This window comes from Stegodyphus dumicola, chromosome 3 (assembly GCF_044657685.1).
Source record: "Stegodyphus dumicola isolate Sdum_Otavi_A_Nest chromosome 3, ASM4465768v1".
NCBI classification, from domain to species: Eukaryota; Metazoa; Arthropoda; class Arachnida; order Araneae; family Eresidae; genus Stegodyphus; species Stegodyphus dumicola.
In genome coordinates, this window is record NC_140770.1 from 265,723,230 (window position 1) to 265,735,374 (window position 12,145).

Below are 12,145 nucleotides of genomic sequence, written 5' to 3' on the forward strand. Positions count from 1 at the left end.
GTTAGAGTCTTATGCCGTACCGAAAGGCCGGATTCGAATCCTGGAGAAGACATGGATGTTTGTAAATGTATAGTGTCTTTCTTTGCGGCATGGGGCACTTTAAATATATGGCGAACCGAAAGTTCTCTCGTGTGGTTTGGTGGTAGGGGAGAGGAGCGGGACCCGGGGGTGGACCCTCGCACCACCCCTGGGCTGCTCTTCCTCAAAATTGGGGTGGAAATAGAAGTCCAACCTTTTGAGGCTCTGGCGATAATTTTTTTCCATGCAACATATGTACAAGACAACAACATTATTATTATTATTGCTTTGGCTTGATTTACGTGACTACGACAGGGTTCTCTGCCTAAGGGAAGGGAGCCTGCGTCGAGGTCTTCCAAAATAAAACTGTCTCTTATACATTATTATTATTATTATGGAAATAATAATAATAATAATAATAATTAGTGAGAAAGCTCTAAATCAGCGACTCGTATTCGAAGCGAAGGAATTCCTCCCAGGAGCGGAATTTATACATCTAACTGTATTCAAGAATTTATTTATTTATTCATTATAAATTGTTGATGCTTAACTACACTTGAAAATTTTACTTTAAATCACTCCATATGAGTGAAAAATTCCTTAAATAAGGTTTTTCAGTAGTATTCTACCAATAGTTAACCTGAAGCAAATAAGTATGTATAATAATATTATGTAACGAACGAATCTTTTGCACTCGATCAGTATCCCATATACTTAATTTATTATTTATTGCTATAGCGAGCTTCTAAAGGTATTGTTACGAATTTTGTACATATACGAATAATTTTAGTGAAATTATATGTGAAACTCTATTTTTCTATATAATGTAACAAGAAAACCTAGAAGGAAGATGCTTTGCCTTAAAAATAAGAATGCAGAAGGAAGTCTATTTAACATTGAATAAATGGCTATCTCACTGATTTGGCGATATATCGCCGAACTGACATTGGTTGTAGTGACTACTTTTGTCACCAAATTTGGCGAGAAATCGCCAATAGTCGCTAAATTTGGCGACCATTTGCCAACATTTTGGTCGGTACTCTGTATCACCGTAAATAAGCATTGTAATTGATTTCAAGTGTAACTGCAAATATATTCGGCCCTCATATGTAATTTCGAAAAGCAGAAAGTACTAGAAATATCTCGGCGGCTGTGTGAAAACTATATAGGGCGGGAGAGAGCATCTGTCCTCAATTTTCTATAACTATCTGGATGAACAGTATAAAATGCGGTCCATGGCCATAGTTAAACCAAGGGTGATAATGGAGTAATTAGTATTTAATGTAACTTTATTTATAATTTTTCTTTCCTTGATTTGTATTATTTGACTGTGTTGTTATTGTATGCAGTCTTTTTAAATAGTGTATCACATATACACTGACTACCAATAAGTATTTGGACACCTATGCAAATGACGATATCTGCGGTCCTAAGGTACGTCACGGACTCCGCCGGTATGTATCGTGTAGGAAATAGTATCGGCTTTAGTCGCATGCAAGATGCCTCGCAGTTCGGAGCTCTCTGATTTCGAGAAAGGTATAATTATCGGGTATCACACATGTGGCCGATCCTTAAGGGACATATCTAGCGATCTGAAGTACCCAAAATCGGCAGTGGCCTATGTGATTAAGAAATGGAAGGTGAGTGGTGATTGTTGGAATGTGCCCCGAGTCGGCAGACCAACGAAACTGGGAGATAGAGACCGACGAGTGCTGTCCAGAGAAATTGGGAAGAACCGCACCCAACCGATGGCCCTCATCCGCGAGGAGTTTCAACAGGCATCCGGAAGTATTGTTTCAATGAATACTATCCGTAAGGAAGCACATCTGCTTGGTTTTCATGGTCGTGCTGCTGCCCATAAGCCTTTGATCACAAAGTCCAACCGTGATATTCGGTTAATGTGGTGCAAAGCACATCGAAATTGGACCGTAGATCAGTGGAAACGGGCTCTTTGGAGTGACGAATCAAGGTTCACCCTTTACCGTTCGGATGGCAGGGTCTGGGTCTGGCGTCTACCTGGAGAACGTCTCCTGCCAGAATGCATTGTGCCAACAGTCAAGTTCGGCGAAGGTGGAATTATGGTCTGGGGGTGTTTCTCCTGGTATGAGCTGGGACCCTTGGTCCCCATTCATGGTATAAGCACTATTTTGGATGCCGCTATTTTGGCTATTATTACTACTGCACTATTTTGGATGACAATGTCCTTCCTACGTTGTGGCAGTTTTACGGGTTGGACCCCTGTTACTTTCAGGACGACAATGCCAGTTGTCATGTTTCGACGTTAACCAAGGCTTGGTATGGGGCCAATGGAGTTCATCGAATGGACTGGCCTGCCCAGAGTCCAGACCTGAACCCTATCGAGAACCTCTGGGACGAGTTGCATCGCCGAATTCAGGGGTGCACTACCCGTGCAAAATCGGTGAAGGAACTTCTATGTCTTCTCCAAGCCGAGTGGAAAAAAATACCACCAGCTGTCATACAAAGACTTGTGGAAAGTATGCCCCGGAGGGTCCACGCTGTAATTACCTCTCGTGGAGGCTCTATCAACTATTGATTTTGAATAAAGTTAGTTTTTCTTTTCTATCACAGGTGTCCAAATACTTATTGGTAGTCGGTGTATAAACTTTACCACTACGACCGCTTGCATTGTGCCTGAATGTACTCGTTTCCAGCTCGACCAGCTTTCTGAATAATCTTCTCCAACTAATCAATTAACAATTATAATAGATTTAAAAAAATTTTCAATAATGCGAATTTGTTATTTTATTTCTTAGCGTATTAAGCAAGTTATTTTGAAATTTTTAATCGTTCGATTCATGATAGGGCACTGGACTCAGGCACCCGGTTGTCTTAAACACCGTTCCACGTCAGCTTCCCTCAACTGTTGTTGTAAGTTACTAGTTCAGAGCGACTTCAGAGTTTTGGAAGCTTCTACTTTTAGATGGGCTTTGCTTGCGTTCTGTTTAACGTTCTTAGTAGTTTGAAATATAACTTTTGATTGTAATCTGTGGTACTGTGAACATTTGCACGAGTATTTCTCTAAATTCCAGACCTTTGAAGTGATTCTTTTGATAAAATAAATTTTGTCAACCTATCATCGGACTTGTCATTCAATCTATTACGAACCCGTACGCATGCAACAGTATGAAAATCAGATATAACAAACTATATGAATATCTTAAATTGAGGCATTTTTTTTTTTTTTAATTTTTGTGTTTTTTCAAGCATTTCCGCAGTTTTTAATGAAAAAATTACTAATCGTTAAAATCATCCATGTTTAGGATATTAGGATCCGCTTTTCATGCACATTCTGTCCGTAAAGGAAACCTTCTTTACGTTATTTTTCTTTTATCTTCACCACAACTCTGTTTTCTAAACAGGAACTAGCATTAAATGTCATGAGCTTGACGTTTACCAGTTGATTTTTCTTTTAGAGAATCAAAAGTTTCGATCTTTATCGTTTGTTTGTTTGTGTATAAATGATGTCCAAGTTTTATTATCCGAATATGAGTTTGGCATTCTTCAGATTTTTTGAAAGATATATCATATTCTTTATAACATTTATCGAAACATTATATTGCAACTTAACTTTCTTTTCATATTTTCCAGAAGAGTAAACTCTTATATATTATTTGTCCAAACTATCCTACATTATGTTTCTGTATTAAAAATTCATCAGCATAATGAGCTGGAAGTATAAATTTCTATATTGAAGACAGGGTAAACATTGATTCGAAAAATACAAAATGGATGAAACAAATCGATATCTGCCACAATACAGTTTAAGCAAGTCTACATTTCGTGCCATGTGAGAAAAATTTGCAAAAAAATGTGTCTGTAAAATCTGTAATTTTTGAAAAATAAATAAATAAATAAAATAAAATAAAAGTTGAAGAAATATCGATGAAATGGTTCGCGACTCAAAAGATGCAGTAATATGTCAATATCTGGACAAATGCTTCAGTCAAAAGCTAATGAATTTATCAGAAGCTATGGAGAGTCTAGAAAAGAAAGAACAATAAATTTAATATGTGCCTAATGATAATTGCAATTAAATTTTAATTTGATTTTTTAGAATTAAATTTATTATTCAGTTTTTTTTTTTGGTAGATGTGACAAATTTTAATCAGCTTCTTTTTCTTTGTTTATCATTCAATTTCTACATGTTTCTTGCGAGATAATCAATTTTTCGTATCTGATGAACTGTAGAGAAACAAACATCCGGTTCCTTGATGTTAGTTGTAGCGGGGTTCAAATGCATATCTAAATGCCTTTTACTTCTTAATCCCTTTGGCATTTATACTTAATATGTTGCATTTCCACTTCCACAAAAGTACATGAGAGAACTTTCAGCTCATCATATACGTTACAGTGTTCCCATGCCGCATAAAAAAAAAAAAATACATTTACAAACATCCATCCATGCCTTCTCCGGGATTCAAATCCACGTTCTTCGGTATGGTAGTCAGACTCACTAACCAGTGTCCCATCGGGTCCCATCGGGTTCCAAAGGGCATCGACGAATGGGTCCAAGGTTATCCCACCCCTCGGATCCCTGGGGAAAAGCAAACTGTCACTTCTATGGTGACGAAGGCTCTTGCCGACGACAGACGTAATCTTGTACTCTTTAATAAATTTCGCCGGTTTGTTCTGATGACCTCAGACAAGTGAGATTAGTCACAACGCACACAGATGTTACACTTCATGACTGAGCTATTCTAACATTTTGCGTGAACTTCGACCTTTTGCCTGCATACTTCATTTCTTAATAACACTACAAGTAGCACACGACGTTGCAAACTGGTCCCAGAGGTTGCAAAGTGTTCATGGTAACTTTTACGACGTCTTTACAACGTTGCGAAGACGCAAAATATTTGCCGTTGCATCTTGGCAATTTGTCGACGTCGCTGAAACGTCATGATACGACCGCTTTTAGACGTGGTCGTTTTATCATTTTTTCATAGTTCATCAGCTTTACTTTTAAAATGAAAAGAGATTAAATCTGCCCTTTCATGAATCTGAAGTCCGCATAAGATTTATTTTGCAATGTTTCATCACTTTGTTTCATCTAAATATATTAATCTAAGGTAGATTCATCTAATGAAATACAAATTTAATATAAATACTTTTGATTTATTAAATTTAATTAGTACTAAAAATAGTGGTAAATTATTGTTTAAAATTTGGTTAAAATAATCAATACTTAAAATATTTTTTATAAATATTATAGCAAATTATTTAAAAATTGACCTAATTTATAAAGTTGTTAAGTTATGCATTTTATATATTTTAAAAAATCATATTTCCTAAATCAATGCAAATCACATGTTAGCAATTTTTTCACTGCTGAAATGAATTTATTTGAATTAATATGCTCACATAATATGAAACATTTTTTCCGCAGAGCTCATACAAGTACTCAATACAGAGCATACATACTCATACATACTCAATACAGAGCTCGAGACTTGCGCGCTTTGGCTAGCTGCCAAATTCGTCAAATAACTGCGTAATTAATTGAGATTCCAGCAGTTTTTTCGAGTACTTTGGTAAAGATGCCGTCTGTAAGGCATTTGAAAAGCTGTTGTTGAAAAGATTGACTTCATGTTTGAAATTGAATCAATCAAAGACTGATATAAATAATATTGCTTATATTAAAAGTAAATGTAATGCAGTGTCAATCAAAGAACGCATTGTGAATCTTATCATTGTTTTGCCCCTATCTACTTACTTCAACTGCTTTCAGTGAGTGAATCTGCATTGTTGTGAGCTCCTGTTTGGAAGCCTCTGAATTGAGGAGAAATCGTCGTAGAAATGCCGAATTTGTGCTTATTTTGTTTCTGAATATCTGCCCTACAAGAAGACACCAAAATATTGGATAAATCATTTAGAAAATATCAAATCCAACGTGCTACAATGCTAATCGTGAATACAGTGTTCTGTTTTGGTGTTTTATGCTTTTCCGTAGTTGGTGGTGTTCTTCAATCTTCATTGCTTCCAGCGGTGCCCTATTTGGATACACAGATTAGCGTTTCGGTTATAACGTCCGAAGTGCTATATCGTATATCATTCATATTAAACGATTATCGTTTTGGTGCTCAGAATTAATTCATGTAAAACCAAAAATAACATGCAATGGTAAGGTATTTTCTGGTTTTGCTGAAAATGCAATCAATGCAGAAGTAACAACAATTTAAGCTGTTATGGTATGTTCATTAGTTTCAAAATACAAAAAGAAATATTGGACTGGTACCAGTACTTAACATGACTACTGAAGATGAATTAGATATATGTAATAACAAGAACCATTAAAATTAATAATAATGCAAATTCTATAGTATGCAGAAAAGGTTAATGACTTTAAAGTGTATGAAATGTATGATCGAAAAAATAGTGTTAAGGAAATACTAGCATTACTATGAAATATTGTAATCTATAATTATGCGATATTTAATTGTGTAATATTAAAAAACACTAAATATTTGTTATTGATTGTAAATTGCAGTTTTACTACTTTACGTTTGGTATCTATTCGTTCAAACACTGTGTAATTCCCGTTTTTTTAACCATTGCCGTTATGTATGTTTATTAGATTATCTCAGTGAATGAATGTTGGAAATCAGGTTTTTTTTTTATTAAATTTAAGTATATTCTATTGCCGTTATGTATGTTTATTAGGTTATCTCAATAAATGAATGTTGGAAATTAGGTTTTGCTTTTTGTTAAATTTAAGTATATTCTATTTTCTTCGCTTACTTTTTATGTGCTTGTGATAACAAAGAAATTCATAATAAATAGAAACAAAAAGTTTCATCGTGTGCAATTTAACGAAGAGCTTACTTTAACGTACTTAGCTTACTATCGTATACTATATTATTTAAATTATTTCTGTACAGTATTATAAAAAGAGCATGAAGTAATCATTGTAATAGACCACTATTCTAAAATGTAAAAACTAAAAATAAGTAAATACATTAACATATGATCGGAAGAAATGGTGTTAAGAAACATCAGCATTACTAGTAAATACTGCAATCCATAATTATTGGACTTTTTAATTGCTTACTATTTAAAAAACACAAATATTTTTTATTAATTGGAAATTTTAGTTCTGTTACCTTCCTTCTGCTATTTATACTTTCAAACACTACTAGTTCAAGTTTTTTCTTAAATAGTGCTGTCATGTATGTCGTTTGTTAGGTTATTATTTCATTTTAGATATGAATATGGGAAGTTTTCTTTTTTGGTTTTTATATTTAGGTATATTTTTGTATGAAATATTTTTGATCACGTTTATTAACTCATTTGCATATCTTGGAGATATAGAAGTTAATGGTTATATTTTTTACTATGCGAATAAATTTATACTTGAGTTCAAGTAAAATACTGATTATGTTACCTTAAGAACCGCTTCCTAATTTATCATGACAGGGGCAATTTTCAGTGACTCTGAGATTTAACAGAAATAAATGTGATAATGCTGTTATAATCAGAAACGCTCTTTTTTTACCCGCATATATATCTTTACTTTTATTTATGTCTGATTGAGTTTTATTTACTTAAAACCTACTATTAATGTTACATATTTATAACAACCACTTTCATAATTACTCTCACTTACATACTAAAGGATTAAAAAAAAATTGATAAAATCTTAAATAATCGTAATTTGGAATTTAAGTTATTTAAAAAATATAGTTTAAAGTACTGAAAACAATTAAGGCTATTATTAATTATGCATAATTATTCTAAAGAGAAAAAATTGTATTATCTTCTAGTTTTCAGGAAAGGATAAAATATTTAAACTTTAGAAAAATACATGGAATACAAAATTTAAAAAAAAGAAGAAAAATGCATTAATTATTAAGCTTGTTTTTCTGCATAACTCAATATGTAACACAGGACATAATAACGACTTTTCCACAACTGTTGCAAAAAGGTCGAATTCTGCGAACATTTAGGCGTTAAGACGTCGTGGCACGATGCTTTCACAACCGAAATATAACCTAAGGAAGACGTAATAACGACGCCTGTGCGATAGAAACCTCATCTGCAAAGACGTAATAAAGACCTCTTTGCAACGGTTGCAAAGCAGTGGAGTTTCGCAGACATCTGGGCGTCTTAAAGACGACATATTGCAACGACATCCGCGACGAGTTTGCAACGTCGTTAAGAGGTTGCTGGCTACTTGGGAACATCTCCTTAACTCCACATAAACACAAACTGTAATAGTAAATTTGATAAAAATGTATTCACTTCCATGAAATTCAGAATTTTAACATTTTTGCGCCATTGAAATATTATTTCCGTTTATTACATTGGAAATGCATATTGGAAAATAAGTTAAAAGTTTGTGTTTCTATTGAGAAACATTTAATATATATTTTTGCTTCTTAAATTCTACTAAGTGCGTATTACATTCAAAATAATATGGCACATTGTATAATATGTTTATTTTTATGACCAGGAAAGCCTTCGACTTTTTCCACCTGTGACTTTTATTGGTAGAAATTTGAATGAAACCATAACTGTCAGTAAGTACTATCTCTTCTATTTACCACAATTTGTTCTTTAGAGTGCTTTTGCAATGGTTCTCTTAAAATAAATTATTCACGTACATGCAATATTCTGAAACTTAGCAATCGAGGTTTCAGGGTAAGCATTTTCAACAAATTAGAGTTAAGAGTACTAACTGATGCTAAACGGAGAGTGAAGAACCTATGCGTAAAAATTACCGTATTTCTCTGTGTATCAGACAGGCGTTTTTTCAGAAATTTCGTATCTAAAAACTAGGTGCGTCTAAAGCTTCGTTCAGACGGGGGTGCAAAGGGCATAAGTGGTTAAAGCCGAGCTCCGTTGCCAAGGCAACCAGTTTGTGCTACGTCACAAAATCTGGTTTAGGACTCGTGGCATAGGGTTCAATGTTTTCAACTTTACGCCGAGTTTGGGATAAGCGTCGACCAATCAGAGCGAAGCGGCGTTCTACAGAAGATTTCGCTGTCACAAAACAGAGCGAACGCGGGAGGTCAATCGAGCAGGAGAACAGCACGGGAAAGTTGTAGACACATCCACGCATGCGCAAATTTAGCTTCTCCCATTGGCCACGGCTTACACGCCGTTCTCGCAAGTGTGAACGGAATTCCCTTATTTTAAGTCCTTATGACTATGCCTCTATGCCCCTTACTCCGCTGTCCGAACGCAGCCTTATAGTACAACAGTGGCACAGCTGGCAATGGAAAAGCCAAAGGTGGCGTTTGGGCAAACGAAACCAAACATGAAAGACTGTCGACGCCACATGTGTGGCTTGCATATTAGCCCTTAGAATGCAAAGGTTTTCGCTCATCTCTTTCTTTAATAAACCGAATCGTCAGAAATTTTATTTGAGATTCACAACACTATTTCCTCCACCCCGGGGTGGAGGAATTGTTCTAACGAACAAAATCGTTTGTTTGTTAAACAACGATTGTTTACTAACAAACAAAGAGGTGTGAAGGTATAAGGTCGGTTTAAAAAGAGGGTCGGTTTGAACGCCTAGAAAGCACCTGACCACTGAATGTATAAGTTATTTCTCTCGCCTTCTTAGCATGCCTTCCTGGTGTAAGGGTCAGCACGCTCGGAGCGTAATTTGAGAGGTCCAAGATTAGAGTACCGGCGAGGGCACTGCTCATTTTTCATGTCTCCTGCTTCGAAATAACCTAATGTCTCTACAGTGGTGTCCGAATTAAAAAAGGGGTTGGATGATGATTCTCCACCACCATTATTTAGCGATTGGGTCCCCTAATCTCCAGTTGCCCTTTAAAAGGGGGAGTATATGCCCTTTAAAAGGGCACGTATTTGAGAGGTGCGAGATTGGAGTCCCGGTGAGGGAATTGTTCATTCTTCATGTCTCTTGCTTCAAAATAACCTAATGTCTCTACAGAGCTTCCAAATTAAACCGTTTCTGGTTCCTAACAAAGTAGATTTCCTCCTGAATATGCACTGAGATTAACCCACAGATAAGGAACCACAAAAAAAAAAAAAAAAAAAAAAAAGTTCTTTTAGGACAAGACAGTCTACAATAAAGATGAACTGATACAATGCATCTGGGGAATCTGCACCTGAGGCTAATAAGCGGTACACAGATGAGGTCCAGTTAATGGAGGGAAGTTGTGACAGTGATACCGAATTGTATACCGAATAAACGTTGATTTCAATTACTTTATGTATTTTTTTCCTATTAAATTGTAATCCAGCAAGCTAATAAACATCAGTCCATTAACTTTATCCAAATAAAGTTAACGGACTGATGTTTATTAGCTTTAAATTATTTTTTCAATTTTCGGGTCCCCAAATCAAGATGCGTCTTATACATGAAAGCGTCTTATAAAAAGAGAAATATGGTAAAATACTAAAAATGTTAGAAATAGGAACAAATTTTCCTTGAATTTCCACAGTCTTTCCACATTCGAAAACTTGAACTTTCGCTTTGCGAATCGGCGGAATAAAATGTGATCAAATCGGGTGCGTACTCATTTGTGCCTTTTTACTTTTTTATAAAACTCTTAACTGTTGTGGAAGAAAACCAGCAGATGGCTGCTAGTTGATACGAGGGAACGAGAGAGAGAATGTAACGTGTTTAAGATGACAGTTCGGTTCAGAATGATTTAGTTTTGGTGGTTAATTTTATATTCAAAATCTAAAATTCTCATTAGCTGAAGGGTTAAGCTTGTATCTATGTCATTAACTGTATGTAAGAATCACTTAAGAGGCTTACTTTTGAGTGACGCAATTTAAAGAGATTTATTAGAAGTACTTACTATTTTTAAGAATGGACAAGGTATAACAAAACTAAAAAGGGACTATTGCAAATTAAAGTCAGAGTTTAGATTTACATATTTTTTTTATCTTATGCAGGCACAAACTCATATACAGATATATTATTTCGAAGAAAAAACTGAGATACATGCCATAATTGGTCAGTAGAACAGTTCTTTTACTTGTACTCCTCCCCCCGCCTTTTTTTTTTTTTTTTTTTTTTTTTTTTGACAAACGTTTTTGATAAGGACAAACACGCCTGTTGTTAAAGAACTACATCAGCCCTTTTTAGATTTTTGAAATATATCGAACAGCAGGCATTAGCAATTGGCAGCATCAAAGAAAGAGCGAAAAATGAGACAAGATGGAAGTTTGACGCAGAATGATTCAAATTCAAATTAGTCTTCTTTGACAAATTTTAAATTTTGGTTTCCGAGTTTAAATCATCATTGTCTGAAGCATTAAGTAAGTGCCTGCGTCATTAACGTTGTGCAAAATCATATGACACGATTAATTTTGAAACATCGGGGTATATAACAGTTAACTATAAGCAATTATTGTGGAATAGAGTGGAAAAGGAAAGTAAATGTATTAAAATGGATAGTTAAGGGTTTAATGCACGACAGAAATTTTGATTTAAATATTTACTTTAAACGAACGCACACATACTTGCACATGCACATATATATGATATCCAGTAAGGTGAAACTTTACTACCTGAACATTTTATTAATGACATATTGGCTTTCAAAAGAAAAAAAAAAAAGAAATTTATCTTTTTTATATGTTTATATTTCGTGCAGATAAGTTCAATTTTGGGACTTCCCAGAATTTGTCAAATGCAAATGAACTTGTTGCAATGCCTGCAGAGGACAGCATGAATGTATCTGCTGAATCTGAAAAATAAAACAAAGATAAAATTCTTCTCTTTATCAAGATAATGTGATTATTCTGTATTAAGCTTCTTAATACATCATATTAGAAACATCGTTCATTACTACCCTAATGATGCAAATAGCTGTAAAATTAACAATTTGCCAGGGTTATATTACTTTTACTAATAGTTATTTTAATTTGTTAGCCTTTTCTCTCATTTCTTATTTATTTCGCGTTTTTTCGCTTGGATTTAAATGAGCTAAGGTGAATAAGAGTGTAAAATTGAAGAAGCGAAAATGTTAGTTACAGCGTGTTTCGCTATTGAGTTCCCACTTTGTTATTTCTTCCAGCTGCTTGAATTCTGAATCTCGGCTTCGCATTCTTGCCGCCGAAATTTAATATCACGTCGATGTAGGTTTCTGAGTCAACCTGCTAGGTTAATTTTATTTGGCTCTTA

At 34.7% G+C, this 12,145-nt stretch overlaps 1 protein-coding gene across 6 annotated transcripts in view; it reads left to right on the forward strand.

Moving 5' to 3' along the window:
- LOC118192978 (cytochrome P450 4C1-like) overlaps positions 1–12,145 on the forward strand; it is an 86,729-nt gene that overhangs the window by 62,814 nt on the left and 11,770 nt on the right. For all 6 annotated transcript variants that reach the window (XM_085814091.1, XM_085814092.1, XM_085814093.1 and 3 more), the window contains one exon: positions 8,486–8,552. In XM_085814091.1, coding sequence (XP_085670217.1) covers positions 8,486–8,552 — 67 coding nt within the window. The remainder of the gene's footprint in view (positions 1–8,485; positions 8,553–12,145) is intronic.